The 19,048-nt window shown below is 45.6% G+C and overlaps 1 protein-coding gene across 8 annotated transcripts in view; it reads right to left on the bottom strand.

Moving 5' to 3' along the window:
* OSBP2 (oxysterol binding protein 2) overlaps window positions 1–19,048 on the bottom strand; it is a 183,215-nt gene that overhangs the window by 121,211 nt on the left and 42,956 nt on the right. For 6 of the 8 annotated variants that reach the window (XM_046639620.1, XM_046639623.1, XM_046639621.1 and 3 more), the window contains one exon: window positions 11,617–11,825. The exons of 1 other annotated variant lie outside the window; for it this stretch is intronic. In XM_046639620.1, coding sequence (XP_046495576.1) covers window positions 11,617–11,825 — 209 coding nt within the window. Of the gene's footprint in view, window positions 1–11,616; window positions 11,826–15,700; window positions 15,922–19,048 lie in introns of all 8 variants that reach the window. One more of the 8 variants, XM_046639625.1, reaches the window with a different exon arrangement.

Genomic DNA, 19,048 nt, shown 5'->3' with positions numbered 1-19,048 from the left:
CTGGCCCACCTCCAGCCCAGCAGGAAGGTCCCCTGATCAGCTGCCCGGGACATTACCTGAGGCCCCAGCCATCAGCCACCTACAGCTCCATGAACTCACTGCTCCTAGGCTCCTCGAGCCTGGCATGCTGGGTGGGGCAGAAAGCATGACCATTTAGTGGCCGTGGCCTACAAGGTGTAGATGTTGTCTCCAGTGTCCCACCACGGCTGGGCAGAGGCCCACAGAGGACACAAGTGGGATGATCCCTCTTGGGATTTGGCAGGTAGATGTGCTACAAGGTCAAGAGGCTAGGAAGGGCAAGATAACTGGCAAGACAGAGGCTGCATGGAGGGCCCACAGGTGAGGCTGCCCAGCAGGAAGGGTAGGTAGACAGGAGGAAGGCAGAGGGCTCATGGGACAAGGGTTTTTATGAGCTTGAAGACAGATACATGGATGATCAGTGATGGTCAACAAAGGGCAACATGTCAATGGAAGGCTTCAAGGGGGGCAGAGACAGCCCTAAAAGACAGCTAAAGACAAACCAGAATTGGCAGGCAGGGGCTGCACAGGTCCCCCCAGCCTCAACACAATAGCAGGAAGTCAGAGGGGAGCAGCTGGAGCACTGCAGAGTAGCTCCAGGTGGAGGAGCCAAGCACATGTGCGGCAGGCCAGCACAAGAGACAGGCTTCCCTGAAGCCAAGAGAGAGCACCCAAGAAGGCACAAAGGACGTGTGGAGGGAGGGGGGCTTGGCAGACAACAGGGTGGGGTGGGAAGCGAGAGGAACAGGGAGAAAGTTGGTGGGAGGAAGCGCCCTGGGACAGTGGAGGAACAGAGAACAGTGGCTAAGGATAGCTGGGACATATGGGTTGATGGCTTCCTAAGAAGCAGTAAGGACAATAAATAAGGAAAAGAGAACTCAATTTAAAACAAACCAACAGAAACAAAGTAGTTGCCAAAATGAGCACAGCCCTTGTCAGAGATTCTGCTAGCCATCACCATAATGCAAGCATGGAGGACAAGAGCATCCGTGGATGCTGTGGTTCAGATGCCCACAGTGGCTGCATACAGACTCCAAGTCTTTCCAAACTACAGGGGCAGCCAGCCCCAACCCTGGCAGGAACTGGTCCTGTGGGGTCTTGGCCTTTTGACCTCATCCATTAAGGTATCTTCAGAAGTCATGGTCCGCCTTGGGGTCAGGCTGCCTACAGCACAGTAGGCCAAAGGGAACAGGTACAGCAACCACGAGGCCAGGACCCAACAGGAGAGCGGAGGCAGCAGAGAAGTGAGTCACGTAGCCTGGGGTCAGTGAAGGGCGGGGGTCAGAGTTTGTCATCCGGGTGGATGTCCTCTGTTGCTCTCAGTTCAAGTGGGCCCTCCTGTCTGCAGCCCTGTCTTGTAATCCTTCCTTCCACTGTTCCCTTGTGGAAAGCCCCTCATCCTGCCCCCTCTGACAGTGGGGCTCAGCCTCCCACCCTCCCACCCCTCTGCGTTGCACATCTTCTGGCCCCCGCTTGCAGGAGTACTGGCCTGGGCTGGGCTGCTGCTCAAGTCTGATGCCAGCTACCTTTTCCTGTAGAGGGTTCCAGAGCAGGTGTCCCTGCATCCTTGGACTCTTACTCTGCTCCAGGCAGAGCTCTTCTTTCCCTCCACATGGGCCAGTGGCACCCAGGCTGCCTACTCGCATCTCCAGCCAGTGAGCTCCTCAAGGCCGGGTCCAGGCCTGTGCCTGTTCATCTCTGAGTTTCCCACACCTGGTTCAGCTCCCACGACACAAAAAGACATCAATCAAGGTCTCTTCGTGACACACGCATGCGCTTTAATGTACAAAGAACATTTCCCCTTCGAGCAAACTCACATTACTGCGTTGCTTTCTTGCATAGACAGAAAAGGAGTCTTCTAGTGTCTACAATGAAAACAAACCATAAACAGAGGGAGCGTTAAATGAAAAAACAACATCTGAAGAATTTGAGCATCTCCTCACGCACCTGGAAAAGTCTGCCCAATTTTGGCCTAAAGTCCATTTCTTTTAGTGATTATTTACAAAAAGATTGAAAGAAAAATCTTGTTCCCCCCAAGTAGCAGAAAGAAAGCTTCAACAACTATGTCAATGTCATTTTTGCAAGTGCTACGTGCTTCTGATTTCCCAGGGCCCGATCAACATGACATAACATTTGGGCATAACCATTAAGGACAAATAAACTCAAACAAGGAAAAATATATCATCCGCACCGCAAATACACAGCTGGGAGTGAGTGTGAGAACCTTCACCGAGCAAAACAGAAGGAATACAAAACTGACTGGAGAAAAGGTCATTGAATTATCGGGCATTTGACAGGACATGTTTCACTGCTTTCAAAACCTTATAATAACTTGAAATATGTGTAAATAATTTGTTTCTCCCTGAAGGGCTGCAGGCAAATCCGCTCTTCCTCTGGGGATGAGCCCAATGGCAGCTGTTAGCCAAACCCCTTTTCAAAGGGGTCCAAACAGCCCAAGTGTTCAGACCATCTGATGCAAAGTCCTTGGACCAAAGCAGGTCATTTTGCCGTGTGGGGGCTGCTGCTGCTGACCAAAGGCAGTCCTACCTCTCGGGACAGAAAGGTGGCTTCTGTGCCTTGGTCACTGAGCCTGTCCAGCCCTCCTGGCTACCACCCTCCCGTGGAGGAGCTCTGTGCCCCTACCAGTCAGAGGCCAGAGCCCCAGATCCTGCAGAGGCCGCCCCCTCAGCCCTGAGGGAGGAAGCAAAGAGGCCACCCCCACCAGGTTGATCTTGAACCTCCCCTGGTGACTGCCAGGCTCAGGGATGATTCAGTCTGAATGCATGACATGTTCCTGGCCACAGAGAACCCCCAAGGTCCCTGAACACATCCATTCCTTTGCTCCAGCCATTCCCACTGCCTGGACAATCTTCCTTCTTCCCTGCCTGCCTCAGCTCCACCTCCATATTTCAAACTCTTCTCTATTCCTTAAAACCTAGCCCAGGTCTCGCCTCCTACAAGCAGCGTTCCCTGACTTTGTTCCCCTCCCCAACCCACCCCAGCCAGTGACAGCTTCCAAACTTACACTGTGCTAATTCACCTGCAAGTCAATCTAACCTCTGTGGGAGCTGTCACGCCTCGTTCATCAAGTTTGAGCTCATGCGGGACTGTGCCACTTGAATGACGTTCATTCCCTCTGAAAGGTTCATACACAAGAGCACATATTGTGCAGAGGTCTACTAGGGGTTATTTTTTATATAATAAAAATTACTGTGGCCTGGAAACAGGTATTCCTTCCTTCTGCCCATTTTAGGCAACTGGCAGGTTAAGTCCACAAACGTAAAACTGGAAAACTTCAAAAGCCAAACTTCAGGTGCCCAAGGGGACAGTCACTTCCACAGTGAGCAGAGGCAGATGTGTGCAGCTGAGGGGTGGGCTCCAGGAGTGCTGCCAGGTCCTGGGCTCTGCAGAAGGCCACAGCTGGGGCGGGGCTGGCAGGGGAAGGGCCACTGTCCCAGCACAGACTCCTGACTGACACGGACACTTTCAGGAGGTGTAGGTACAGCCTCCAGGATGACCACGGCCCGTCCCCCCACATCCACCCAGAGGGGAGGGGGCTATCTTCCCAGAGACGCAGCCCTCTGGAGTCGCTGCACCACACTTCAGGGAAATACGTGATGTTGGAGGTAGGTCATCTTGCGACAGTGAAAGTATTTTTTCCCTTTGCCTTTCAAACTCCCTGGGTGCTTGAACTCCTGCGGGTGATTTCTGTCACATCACCTGCCACCAGCTGCGGGCAGGATGATTTATGAGCACTGGGGCACACTCCCCAACAGCAATGCTTGGATGAATGAAATTGGTTGCACCCAAAGCACTACACACTTCCCATATATTGTCACGTAATCCTCCCGGGAACCAAGCAAGAGCACCAAAAACGAGGAAGCTAGAGCTCGGAAATGTTCACTGGTTTGACCAAGGCCCAGAGCTGGACAGAAGCTTAGGGAGAAGCCTGCCAACCATTCATCCTATAGATGAAGAGACTGAGGCCCCGAGAGACATGACACTTGCCGAGGGTCAGGCCTGACACTTGGCTCAGTGCCCTATCCACAGTACCACAGACCATCTGATCAAATTTAGAAAGTGAACAGCTAAAGAAACACAAAGTTAATCCAGAAGGACAGCACTGGAGCCTTGAAGAAGCCTTGGGACCCCACTCCCAGTCCCAGCCCTCTGCTGGAAACTTTCATGATGTCCCTTACCACCTCCTTCCTCTCACAGTCTACTGGTTTGTTTCTCAGACTAAGCAGAAATTGCTCTCACCACTTCCACTGCTGGTTCTGCTTGTGCCTCCCAGTGCCACAGAAAACGGGTCTGTGTCCTCATTCACGTGCTCTGAGCCTTCAAACTTTCAATATGAGCAGGCTCTGCCTGGCCTTCCTTTCTCCAGACTAAATGTCACGAGTTCCTTCATCTGTTCCAGGGGTGACAGCTATAGAGAAGCCACCACGCCCCAATCCTCCTCTTCAAGGACAATTCTAGTGCTGCCAAGGGTGTCATGGCTGCTATGTACGCTGACCCAACAACAGACCCTCACTGGGCACCAAACCCAGTGCCAAGCTCAGTGACAGGCCCTGAGGTTACCATGGAAATAAGATGCACAGGATCTCTCTGCTGTCAAGAACTTGGGTTTTATTGAAGAGATGGACAATAAATAAGTAAACAAGTCAGTCAATTAATAATGGCAGACTGCAGTGAAGAAAATAACTAGGATGGTATGATGGAGATATCTTTAGAGAGGCTACAACTTAAGGCCCTCTGAAGTGTCATTAAGCTGAGACCTGAAGGACGAGAGCCTGGGGTGCCAAGCATATCAGCAGGAGTGTTCTAGGCAGAGACACCAGCAAGTACAAAGGCCCTGAACAGGAACTGAGCACAGAGAGCAAGGGGAAGGGGAGGAGAGAAGGCTGTGGACTGTCACAGAGGGTGAGGAGCTTGCATTTTACCCTAAGAGCACTGGCAAGCCACCTGAGATTATTCTGTGTGTGTGTGTGGTAAAATACATATAAAATTTAACATTTTAACCATTCTTAAGTGTACAATTCAGTGATACTTAGTACAGTCACAATGTTGTGCAACCATCACCTGTACCTACAACATTTTCATCACCCTAAAAAGAAATCCCACACCCACTAAGCAGTCACTTCCCATCCCTCCTCTTCCAGCTCCCAGCAAACACTCCTCTGCTTTCTGTCCCTATGGATTTGCCAATTCTGGACATTTCATACAAATAGAATCATACAGTATGTGGCCTTCTGTGTCTGCCTTCTTTTACTTACATGTTTTCAAGGTTCATCCATGTTGTCACATATATCAGTACACCATTCCTTTTCATTGCTGAATAATATTCCACTGTGTGGATATACCACATTTGTTTATTCATTCATCTGCTGATGGACATTTGGCTGCATCCACCTCTTGGCTATTGTGGATAGTGCTGCTATGAACACTCATGTACAAGTTTTTGTTTGAACATCTGTTTTCAATTCTTTGGTGTATATAGCCAGGACTGGAATTGCTGGGATCATGTGAGTGATTACATGTTTAACTTACTGAGGAACCACTAAAATATTTTCCACAGTGGCTGCACCATTTTACATTCCCAACAGCAACGAATGAGGGTTCCAAGCCTCCACAACTTGTTACTTTCCATTGTTGTTGTTGTTGTATTTGTGTGTGTGTGTGTGTGTGTGAGTGTGTGTAAGGAAGATTCACCCTGAGCTAACACCCATGCCAATCTTTCTCTACTTTGTATGTGGGATGCCTCCACAGCATGGTTGATGAGTGGAACAGGTCTGTACCCGGGATCCAAACCTGCAAACTCGGGCCACTGAAGCAGAGCACACAGAACTTTAACCACTCAGCCACGGGGCCAGCCTTCGATTTTTTTTTAATAATAGCTAATCTAATGGGTGTGAAGCAGTATCTTATGGTTTAGATTTGCATTACCTTAATGACTAATAATGTTCATTATCTTTTCTTGTGTTTATTGACCATTTGGATATCTTCTTTGGAGAAGTGTCTATTCAAGTACTTTGCCCATTAATATTCTAGATACTAGACTCATCAAAAATATGATTTGAAAATATTCTCTTACATTCTGTGGGCTGTTTTTCCTTTTTCTTGATGGTGTCCTTATATGCACAAAAGTTTTAAATTTTGATGAAATTCAATTTATCTATTTTTTTCTTTGGTTGCTTGTACTTTTGGTGTCATATCTAAAAAACCATTGCCAAATCCAAGGTCACGAAGATTTACTCTTTTTTTCTTCAGTGAGTTTTATGGTTTTAGCACTTATATTTAGGTCTTTGATGCATTTTGAGTTAGCTTTTCTTATATGGTGTGAGGTAGGGGTGCTACTTCATTCTTTTGCATGTGGAAACCCAGTCATTTCAGCACCATTTCAGCATCCCTTGCCTATTGAATGACTTTGGTATCCTTGCTGAAAATCAACTGACCATACATGGATATTTTTATTTCCAGACTCTCAATTCTATTCCATTGATCTGTATGTCTATCCTTATATCAGTACCACACTGTTTTGATTCCTGTAACTTTGTAGTAAGCTTTGAAATTGAAAAGAGTTCTCCAACTTGGTCTTCTTTTTCAGATCATTGTGGCTATTCTGGGTTCTCTGCAATTGATTCCATATGAATTTTAGGATTTCTTTTCTATGTCTGAAAAATAAAGGCCATTGAAAATTTTTTTTAAAGGTTTTATTTTTCCTTTTTCTCCCAAAGCCCCCCAGTACATAATTGTGTATTTTTAGCTGTGGGTCCTTCTAGTTGTGGCATGTGGGATGCTGCCTCAGTCCGTGCCATGTCGACGCCCAGGATTTGAACTGGAGAAACCCTGGGCTGCTGAAGCAGAGTGTGTGAACTTAACCACTCAACCATAGGGTCGGCCCCAGCCACTGAAATTATGATAGGGATTGCATTGAATCTATAGATTGTTTTTGGCAGTATTGAAATTTTAATAATATTAAGTTTTCCAATCCATGAACATGGGATATCTTTCCATTTCTTTAGGTCTTCTTTAATTTCTTTGAGTAGTATTTTTCAGTTTCACCTCCTTGGTTAAACTTATTCTTTAGTACTTTGTTATCTGTGATGATATTTAAATGGAATTGTTTTCTTCATTTCCTTTTTGGGTTGTTCATTGCAAGTATAAAGAATTGTAAGTGATATTTGTTGACGTTGTGTCCAGCAACTTTGCTGAATTTGTTTATTAGCTCTAATAGTTTTTTTGTGGGATTCTTTGAGATTTTTCTATGTACAGGATCATGTCAATTGCCAATAGAGTTTCACTTTTTCCTTTACAGTTTTTCCTACCTAATTGCTTGTTGAGAACTTCCACTACAATGTTGAACAGCCATAGGGAAACTGGGCATCCTTGTCTTGTTCCTGATCTTAGAAGGAAAACTTTCAGTTTTTTACTATGGAGTATGATGTTAGCTGGGGTTTTTCATAAATGCTCTTTAATGTGTTAAGGAAGTTACCTTCTATTGTGAGTTTGCTGAGTGTTTTTCTCATGAAAAGTGTCAGATTTTGTCAAATCCTTTTTCTGCATCAGTTAAGATGATCATGTGGGTTTTTTTCCCTTCAATCAATGTAGTGTATTATATTGATTGGTTTTCTTATGTTGAACTGCCCTTGCATTCCTGGTACAAACCCCATTTGGTCATGGTGTAATCTTTTTAATATGCTGTTGGATTTTGTTTGTTCGTATTTTGTTAAGGGTTTTTACATCTATGTTTGTAAGGTATAATGGCCTATAGTTTTCTGTGATCTTTGTCTGGCTTTGCTATAGGGCTGGAGTCATAGAATAAGTTAGGAAGTTTTCCTTTATCTTTATTTTTTGGGGAGAGTTTGAAAAGGATTGGCGTTAATTCTTTAAATGTTTGGCAGAATTCACCAGTGAAGCTATCTGGTCCTGGGTTTTTCTCTTTAGGGAGGTTTTTGATTACTGATTCAATCTCTTTACTTATCATAGGTCCGCTAAGATTTTCTATTTCTTCTTTAGTTGGTTTTGGTAATTCGGGTGTTTCTAGGAATTTGTCCATTGCATCTATGTTATCTAATTTGTTGGCATACAATTGTTCATAGTATTGTCTTATAATCTTTATTATTTCTGTAAGGTGAGTAGTAATGTCCCCATTTTCATTTCTGATTTTAGTGATTTGGGTCTTCTTTTTTTCCTAGTCAGTCTGGCTAAAGGTTTGCCAATTTTGTTGATCTTTTCAAAGAACTAACTTTGGTTTCATTGATTTTCTTTGTTTTTCCACTCTCTATTTTGTTTATCTCAACTCTGATATTTATTTTTTCCCTCCTTCTGCTAGCTTTGGGTTTAGTTTAGTCTTCTTTATCCAGTTCCTTAAGGTGTTTGATTATTGCTTTGAGATTTTCCTTCTTTTTTAATGTATCTTTTTATAGCTATAAATTTCCCTCTTAGTACTGCTTTTGCTGTATCCCCAAAATTTTGGTATAATGTCGTTTCATTTTCATTCATCTCACAGTATTTTCTAATTTCTGTTGTGATTTCATCTTTAACTCACCAGTTATTTAATTTCTACATGTTTTTGAATTTCCCAGTGTTTCTTCTGTTATTGATTTCTAGCTTCATTCCACTGTAGTTAGAAAAGATGCTTTATATGATTTTAACATTTTTAAATTTATTGAAACTTGTTTTGTGGCCTAACATATAGTTTATCCTGGAGAATGTGCCACATGCATTATTTATTTTACTTAGAAGAAGTCAGAAAGAGGAATGAGAAGAATGTGTATTCTGCTGTTGTTGGGTGGAGTGTTTTGTACATGTCTGTTAAGTCTAGTTGGTTTATAGCACCCAAGAGTTGTAAGCAGTGCAGTTATATAACTGAATTCTATTTTTAAACATGTCCTTCTGCCTGCTGTTTGGAGAACTGACTGGAGGCAGGAAGATAGGAGACTATTGCAGATGTCCAGGTAAGAGGGGATGGTACCTGGACTAGGGGGTGGCAGAAAAGCTAGAGGGTAGCAGGTGATTTCAAGAGGTAAGTGGAGGTAGGAAGTAGGCTCCCTGCTGGATGAGAGATGGTCCACAGTCTAGGAAGGGACAGACAGGCCCCAGGAGGACCCACAGGGTTCTGCCTGGCATACTCTCTGTGCCCTTGACCCAGCTGGTCACCATCAGCCAGCTCAAGGAGAACAGTCTTCCCTCATTTAGGGCTACGTGGGGCTGACTCCAAGCAAAAAGTTACAAACCATAACTCCCATCAGCCTAAGAACTGTGGGAGGAGGGCGCTGCCTTGCAGAGAAGGCCACCACAAGTGCTATTTCTTAAGAAATAATCAGGTGGCCTCAACCTTTCTATAAAAGCACAGTACCTGCCTAAAGGCTTCTCCTTCACATACGTTAGTTCATTTGTGCTTCAAAACACCAAAAAGAGAGGAATCCTACCATTTCTCAGTGATATGCAGCATGTGCTACTTTGAGTTGTACCTGAATGTTGTCCTGTGTCCTTACCCAGAAGGCTATCCAACCCCTTGGGAACATGAGACACGTGCTGCATCTCTAGCCCCTGACCATGCCTAAGGGGACAAAATGAAGGAAGACGAGCCTGAAGCTGCTCTCTCAGGGGAGCCAACCTCTCCTAGAAGTCCAGGCTAGCAATCTCTAGCACTGCCCAGCTGAGTTAACAAGCATTTCTACACCAGCTGCAAAAGAAACCCCTCCCACTGGCTGTCCCAGGGAAATTGTTCCAGAATGACCAATCCAATAAATGTTACCTGATACATTATTTTCAGGAAGTTCCTAGAAAATGCAGCAAATTTTTATTTATTTATTTTATTTATTTTACTTAGGAGAAGCTAGAAAGAGGAAGCTAGTTCTTCCATGAGCAGCAATGTTCCCACACTTGGCCAACAGGGTTGTTCTGAGCCCAGCCACACCACCAGCCACATCATTCACCACATTGGCTTTCTACAGGCATCCAAATTGAGATCAGAGGTCCTGCTGGAGGTCTCAGCACGGCCCTTGTCTGAGATGGCCCCAACACCCTCCTTCACGGGAAATGGAGTGGTACCCAAGCTCAGCATCACTGCTGACACACCAGAGCCCCAGGAGTGCTGACCCCAAGGAAAAGAGTCACTATGGGGAGGACCTATGCTCCAAAGGGGTGAGACCTCTAAAAAGAAGGTCAGACTAATATTCAATGGCCTTCAATGTGCGTTAACAAGCTAGTACTGAGGGAGAGTCCCCAACATGGGGAGATGGGGCATGGTGACAAATGTCACTAGCATCTCTCATTCTACTTTGTGCTAGAGCTACTTCCAAAGGTCTCACTGTCTCCCCAACCAGCCTATGAGATAATCCTGGAGAGCAGGGGCTGTGACTTATTCTCACCTGGAGCCCTGCCTTCCTAAAAAAATACACAGACCTGTGGAAACATACACCATTTTCCCTACAATTTATGAAGGATCAGTTTCCCAATCTCCCCTCGACCCCCCGCTGCTGTGTGTGTGGACCCAGTTTTTACCCATCAGAAACATTTGCTATTGCTCTGGGTGGGCAAGGCTGTGGAGAGGCAGGCATTCTCACACACTGCTGTAGGCATCTAATGGTAAACCCCTATGGAAGGCAGCTTGACAAGCTCTCAGAATTACAAATGCACACTCCCATTGACCCACAACCCCTCTTCCCGGAACGTACACTTTGTTTATACTTATACACACGTGAAATGAAATGCAAGGTTACTCACTGAACACAGTGCATCATAGCAAAATAAAGAAACAACCTAAATCTTCATCAACAGGCTATAGGTTAAATAAACTACAGTACAACCACACAATGAAGTACTGTACTGTTATAAAAACAAGGAGGAAGTTTTTTTATGTACTGGTAGGGAAAAAATTCCAAGATAAATCTCTAAATTGAAAAAAAGCAAGGCAGAGGATAGTGCTTATTTTAAAATAAGTACCTATCTGAATATACATGTAATGACACAAGACACTGGTAGCTCTGGTTGCCTCTGGGTGGGAGAACAGGGTGTGTGGCTGAGGACAAGAGTCAAGGGCAGACCTCACCATATATGCTTTTGAAATTGTATAAATCATATAAAGATATAATATATTAAAAAATAAATGTATTAAAGTAAAAAATAAAACATCTTGCTCAGGACATCTGAGCTGGTCTTCCACCTCGGCAAAAGCAGCAGCTCTGGCTAAATGGTTTTCAATCTCCATAAAGGGCCTGGGAAAAAGTCTGGCCCCAAGCACAGGTGCACGCTCCTGGACTCCCGCGTCCGACTGCTGCTCCGGGAGCTGACCCACAACAGCATCTGAAGGGTCTGCTGAAGTCTAGGAACCAGACTTGTCCAAAGAAAGGCACACATAGTACTGCCCACCACAAACATTTCCATCCCAAGAACTGCCAGCCACCCCGAACACCTAAGCATCTCACTGCAGAGGACACACAGAGCTGAGTGGGAAGCGTGAACACACACCTTGACCTTCCAGGGTTGGTCTAGACTAGCTTGGGTCTCCTGGTCACCACTGCCCACTAAGCGCTTTCAATTCCCACTCTCTCCAGACCCATGACACCCATTGTGCCGAGCGCTCACTACCTGAGTGGCTGCTCATCAGGTGAACAGCCTTGGCCTTGGCCAGCTCCAGAGTGGTGATCCAGTGCTGCCGCTCCACCTCTGAGCTGGCCTTGAGGTGGTAGGTCCTTGCCCCATTGGTCAGCATGATACCGCAAGAGTCCTCCTTGTCAAAGTGCGCGGTGCACAGGTTGATGGTGCCACGGCAGGTGTGGGCCATTTCATCCTGATTTCTGTAGGATGTAAGAGAAGGTATGGGGTGAGGCTCCCAAACTCAATAGCTCTAGACTGAAGAAAGCCTCAAGGCAAATCCTGAGAATCTCAGACCCTTAGAGCTGGGAGAGGCCCTGGAGTCAGAGCTGGCTGATAATGCCTATTGAGATTGACTGGTAGATGTTTGGTTGAGAGGGACTCAGTAGAGAGACTGGCAGAAGGAGGAGGGCCTGAATCAGTGCCATATGTAGGGCTGCTCGCTATGGTCTGAACCCTTGCAGACTCCAGGAAATGGAGAAGGTGACTGCCCAGGGTCCTGATAGGCAGCACGGCCCACTAACCCCATCCCAGGCTCTGTCCACTAAGTCTCAGAACCACAGAGTTGGAGCAGGGTGGGAACCTTACACTAAAACTGAAATTAGAGACCCAGGACCCCAGGGGGTGGATTTGGAGGCAGCCCCTGCAGGAGTGACCCGGGTACCAAGATCTGCAGAGCAAGGATGTCACCATTCTGCTCTGGCCCTACAATCAATGAGACGAAGGCAATGGCTGGGCTAGCACAGCGCTACCTCATGTCAAGGGACTGCCCCTTTGTTGGTTACCAGATTATGGAGCTAATGGTACCAAAGCAAGGGGAAGCAGAGGTGACTAAAATGTGGGCCACTTCCAACTGTGACCAGTGACTGAAAACTGAGATCCAACCATCATGACTGGATCTACTTAACTCACTCCGTTAGATACTCAAAGGAAATTCAGAACCCCACATGACAGACCAAATCTCTTTTCACAGGGGGTGCTGGGAAAAGAAGAGGAATTGGTCAGCATGTAACACTGCAAGAGGCAGGAGCTCATTTGGCAATTCTGCTGCCCTTGAATGTTCATTATTTCCCCCGACTGTTTATTGTTTGTTATTTTCTTGATTCTTCTACCAGTTGTTAAAGTCAAATGACTTGACACTCAATAAGACATTCACCTTTCATCTGGACAGTTGCTGCCTTTTCTGATTCCCTCATGCTTTGGTTACATCCCTTAGAGAAGATGACTCAGTCTACACCTGAAAAAACCTCCAGCTCTTAGTGCTGATATCTTTCACTTGAAGGAAACGCATTCTGATTTACAAACCTGGCAAAGCTGGGCGTACCTGTTGGAAACTTGCCGTTTTAGATTTAAAGACTTTTAGGCTAGAGATTGTTCAGCTGTTAAATAGCATAGTAACAAACCAAAAAGACACTATGGTTTAGTTCAAAAAAGAAGAATGGGGTGACAGTGTTCTAGGCAGAGGGAAAAGTGGCAAAGACTATGAGGCGAGGAGAAGTTTACAGGTTTCAAAGACAGGAAAAGGTTCCGTGTGGCTGGATCACTGAGAACAAGAGAGTTGACAAGAGAAAAATGAAGCTAGAAAATAAGGCAGGGATCAAATGTAGTAGCTTGTAGGTTGTGTTAAGCATTTAGACTTTTATCCCAAAATTAAAAATAGTGGGCTTCTGGGCCTAATGTCAGGAAAGAAGAGGTAGCCAGGAGTTCCAGAAGTTCCTACGGAAAACAGGAAACAGAAGTACCCTGTACAAGACGGGGAGATGGAAACCAGGTGACTATGTGAAATCAGGGCTGGCTGGAAGTACTGGATTACAATCCATCAACTAAAATAAATACCCACGAGTCCATACTGATACAAGTAAATAACTGAAGGGATAAATAAATGGGGAAGAGAGAGATCTTCCTTAATAAAAGTAGATAAAATTATGGAAACAGAAAATCACTAAATGCAATGTGGGATCTTGGACAGGATCATAAAATGGAAAAAAAGACATCAGTGGAAAAACTTGTGAAATATGAATAAAGCCTGAGGTTTAGTTTATAGTATTATAACAATGTTAATTTCCTGGTCCTAAAGATTCTACTTTGGTGAGGTAAGATGTTAACATTAGGGGAAGTTAGGTGAAGAGTATATGGGAACTCTCTGTACTATTTTTGCAACTTCTCTGTAAGTCTAAGTTATTTAAAAATTTTTAAAAAAAAATAATGCTACCATCACATTCTGCCCATGCTCATAGCTGATATGAAGCCTTGTGGCCAAAACATGAACTCACTTGCCCTCAGGCTCAGTGACTGGGTTGGAGATATTCCCAATGTCACTGAAAGACAGAAGCCCTAAGCCCCCATCATAAAGCCTGGTTCTGGACCGAGCTCTCCAGCGGTCAAGGGGGAGACACTTTAAAAATCACCAGATCAAGAAGAGTAGAGTGGTAGGTAAGGCTCGGGGAGGGAGGGAGAACCTCTGAAAAACAAAATTCAAAACCTATGAAGAAAATCAATGCTAATAAAGAAGCCAACAAAGTTAACACTCAGAAGATGAATCACTTCAGACAAAACGGAACTATCAGAGAAACATGAAAAAAATGAAAATAAATTGATTTAGGATTCTCAAAGATGAAGGAATAACATCAATAAAAGGAAGAATAATTTGTGAAACAAAAGTAGCTAAAAATGAAACAAGAACAGGTGGATATGAAAAGTAACAAGAGAATTTCAGGAAATGAAAATATAGCAGATAAGCTTTACCAGTCACCCAGGACCCAAATCTAAATTTAAGCTTAACTCATTGTAACTAAAGTTACTTTTCATTAAAAGACTTGAGGAGATTAATTTTTCTGTTTTACTTTTCTGTGTTATTTGGAAGAAATTATATCGTGGCATATGTGAAGTTGGAGATTGAAAGCCCCTTAAAATTATCAAGGTCCAATGCATTTGAAAATGAACAGCTCTGCTCTTTTTTCATTTAGATATTTGTGGCCAATCCATTCTCCACCAGTGGCCAAAGTGATAATTTTTGTCCTATTTAGTCAGTTTTTAAAAATTTCAATGCCTTCAGAGTCAGTCCTGAAAGGGCCCACAATTTAGGGACATATCCTAAAATTCAGGTGGTTTTTTGGGAGGGGTGCACCTACCCATGTTGTATATAAAGGTTTTGTGTCTCCCTATTGAGAGCTCTGGCTGCAGTAGGCCTCTCTCTAAGAATCAACCTTCCAGGGCCACCCAACAGCCCAGACGGTGGAAAAGTTAAGGCCCCATTCGCTGCACTCTGGACTTGGGTCCTGCAAGCTGCAGTGGCAACTCCTCCTCGCCAGGGGCCTTTGGAGGAGGGCAGCAATCCAAAACCTATTCTCATCGAGCCCTGGGCAGCTTCAGTGGCTTCGTTACCTCAAGTCAAACCAGTCCATGTCCTAGGGCCTCCCAGTTATATCAGAGCTCATATCAGCATACATGATCATACACCTTCTGCCATTTTTTTAAGGAGACACGTTTTGAGGCATTACTTCACATTTGGGGGATATTTTACATATTTAGGACAAGTAGAGACAAAATATGAAACACCTGCAGTAAAACTTAACCGCAAGCAAGGTTACCTTATATAACTATCATCCTTCTAAGTGAATCACACCAACTCCCAACCAAACAATACTCGGTAGTACTGAGGGCCGACATCCTTCCCAGAAATGAGAATGTGACATCTGCCATAACAACTTGGAAGCCTGTAATAGTTAACGTAGCACTTCCGAAGCACTAAGTGAGCTGTAATAGTTAATGTAGCACTATGGCTAGTGACTAACCCACCTGTATTGGGTACAAACCTTGTACACCAGCTCAGAGTCCCCTCACCACCTCCTCCATTCCTTCTCTTGGTGCCCCATTTGGCCTGAGTCACCCCTCCACTTCTGGACTTGGAAGAAGAGCTGAATCTCAGAGTACAGGATCTGGATTCATGAGTGGCCACCAAGAGGCTGGGTCTTTGCAACTCACTAGTGTGGAAGGGTTAGCGCTTCACAGGTTGAATAATGAGCAGTGGGAAGTGGGAAATGGATGGGAAGCAGGCAGGTAAATATCTCTTACTTACTCTCTCCTGGATGTCTCCAAGGTATGGTTTATCCCTGCAAACCTTCTGGAGAAGTCCATGAGCCCAGAGAACACGAGTGGTCTCTGTGACCCTTGCAGTTTGCTGTGAAGCGGTGGCTGGACAGTAAAAGCACCATCACTTGGCAGCCTTCCGTTGCCCTTCTTTCCCTTTTTGCCTCTGCATCACCAAGGCTCATCTTGCTGCCCCACTGAGTACCCAACCTGCCAGCAGGAGAGACCACCACTGAACCTACAGGGCATGGCCCACTCCTTGGGAAGAACTAGAGGGCCACCAACTAGATTAGACCCCTTCCACCTTGGTGGGGGTAAGCAATTTGCCCTTACTGAAATCACATTTTCTGGTAACAGAGTTGCCAGCAGCACTATGTTCCAGTTATCGACTCCTCATCTGCTGGCCTGGATTCCTATATAACACGGTCTCAGACCAAATCACCCACTTCGGCCAAGAAGGTGCATCAATGACCCCTGACCATGGAATTCACTGCTCTCATCATGAACCCTGCCATCGCTCAGGAGCAGCCAACCTGACAGAACAACAGAATGGCCTGTTGAAGGCTCAGCTGTGGTGCCCTCTGGGGAGACTATGGGCTTGAGCTTCTGTCCTCCAGGATGCAGTATATGCCTTGAACTGACAACTGATATCTGGTGCCACGTCCTACATAACCACAGCAGATGGGTCCAGGAGTGGCCCTGCTCACCGTCACATGGTAACCCCTTGCAGAGTTTGTGCTTCCTATCCCCGTACACTTGGGCTCAGCTGGGTTAGAAGTTCCAGTTCCAGAGTACTGGGGTACAACACAAAAGGCTTCTACTAAATTAGAAGCTGATGCTACCCGCCGGCCACCTTCAGCTCCTCATGCCAGTGACCAACAGACCAAGAAGGGAGTCACTATACTGCTGGAGTCACTGATGCTAATTGCCATGAGGAGTTAGGTTTGTGGCACACGTGGAGATAGGAGAAGAATGTCTGGAACAGAGCTCAGGGGATTCCCTGGGGAATCTCTTAATACTTCCACTTCTGGTAACGGCTATTAATGGGCAAGGCAACAAGGAACTCAGACCCCTCAGGACAAACATCACAGACCAGCCAAAGTGCTGGCAGAGAGTGAAAGGGATCTAGAACGTATGGTGGAGGAGGAAGATAATGGATATCAATTACAGCATCAGGACCAGCCACAGGAGCAGTGAATGAGCTTGTTTCACAACCTTCTTGCTTCAGTCTTCCGGGCGACTCCAGCTGGCCATCAGGAAGGGGACTCTGTCACTGAGTGGAGTCGCACCTCCCCTCCCAGGGAAAGGGGAAAGACGTCTTCGTTCTCTCAGGAGAATGGATGGAGGTCCCCACATCGCAGGAGAGCTGATACCATGGGAGGGCACGAGCAGACCTGAGTAGCGCAAGGTGTGGAGCGTATTGGACACAAACCTTGTGCGCCTTCTCAGATTCCCTCGACCGCCTCCTTTTCTGTCTCTCTCGGTCGGTGCCTCATCCTTGCCCAAATGTCCCTCCACTTCTGGACTTTCATGAAATGCCACAGTGGGAAATGGGTGATGGAAGCAAAAGGGACATATAAATTCCCCCTCCAATCTTCCCTCTGCAGACTGCTCAGAGATGTGTTTTCTCCTTGCGTAACTTCTGGAGAAGTCCATGCACCAGATCTGCTGTGTCTCTCTGTAGCTCGCATGAAGCCACATCCAGCAAGGTACGCACTACATCATGGTCATTTTTATCTTTCCACTTCCCACTTCTGTCTCATTGCACTGGGACTGCATCTCTCAAACAAAGTGTCAGCTCTTTAATCCTTGCCTTGGGCTATGCTTTCTAGAGGACCTTCACAAAAAATGGCCATAGGCAAGAAAAAAATTGACAGGCAGCAATTTGAATCCAGACACAAAGAAAGACAAAAGCTACTAATCTGGAGCAAAGTCCTTAGCCTTGTGTGTGATTTTCACTCAATACTAGCTCAAGCTGACTGTGATTCATTTGGTAAATTCACCTCCAATCTTCTAAATTCTAATTTAGCAAGTACTTCCTGTGGGCTGCTATATAAAGGAATTGTGCTAGAAACTGGAGAGGGGGTAAATATAAAGATAAATAAGACACATTTTCTGGCCTCAAAGAACATTCCAATTTGTGAAAGAGGCCTGTAAATTGCTAGCTACTATTCAATAAGCAGAGGGAAATAAATTCAGAATAAAGGGGACGTTCGCTTCATGAAAATTCATTGAGTTACACTTTTACAGTTTACCTACTTTTCTGTATGTATGTTACATATGTATAGTCTGTTGTATGTTACATACATATCAGCTGTCAATAAAAAGTTGGCTTCAAAAACAAACTCCAAATGGAAGGATAAGCTGCCAATGGTGGGAGCTCAGGAGACAGAATGGTCCTTTCTGTCCTAGAGGGATCAAGGAGGTACAGTGGAGTATAGTCTCAAACAATGAGGGGACTCTGCCTAGGCAAACACTAGGAAGAGGGCCAGGCCAACCGAGAGCAGTTGTGTGGGGACGTGTGGCTCTGGGAAAGCCCAGGGATCCAGAGCAGCCAAAGGAGAGGGTCCAGCCATGGCCTGCATTGATGATGGGTATTATGAATTAGACTGTGTCCTCTAGGAAGATACGATGAAGTCCTAACTCCCAGTACCTGTGAATGCGACCTTATCTGGAAATAGGGTCTTTAAAGATATAATCATGTAAACATGAAATCATTAGGGTGGGCCCTAATCCAATATGACTGGTATCCTTATAAGAAGAGGAAGAGAGTCACAGAGGCAGAGATGGGAGTGATGCATCTACAAGCCAAGGAATGCCAAGGATTACCAGCAAACCTCAGCAGCTATGCAGGCCTGGAACAGATTCTCCCCTAAAGCCTTCAGAGAGAGAACAGCCCTGCTGAAACCTTGATTTGGGACTTCTGGCCTCCAGAACTGTGAGACAATTTCTGTGGTTTTAAGCCATCCAGTTCATACTGCTTTATCAGCGCAGCTCTAGAACACTAACCACAATGGCTGAACAGATGAGTGCCGGAATGACCTTCTGGAACCTCGCACACAGCTGGGATGGTTTATTCCCACATGCCAATCATGAGACTGCACTTCAACCCTCCACACAGTTCCCACCTAGAATACTCGGCCACCACAGCACCCACACGGCTCTTCAGTTCCTCTAGTTACTGAAGCAGCCCTGCCCCAGAGCTGCCCATTGCTGCTTGGAGCTCTCCCCTCTACCTATACCAGAGAGGCTGGAGACCCAAAAATGACCTGCAGCAAAGATTCCAAGGATGCAGGTTTCCCCAATGACATGCATTCACACAGGACTTAAATGTGGA

Source organism: Equus quagga, chromosome 15, assembly GCF_021613505.1.
Source record: "Equus quagga isolate Etosha38 chromosome 15, UCLA_HA_Equagga_1.0, whole genome shotgun sequence".
NCBI lineage: Eukaryota > Metazoa > Chordata > Mammalia > Perissodactyla > Equidae > Equus > Equus quagga.
Note: the sequence above shows the minus strand (reverse complement) of the source record. Positions and strands in the feature narration are given on the sequence as shown.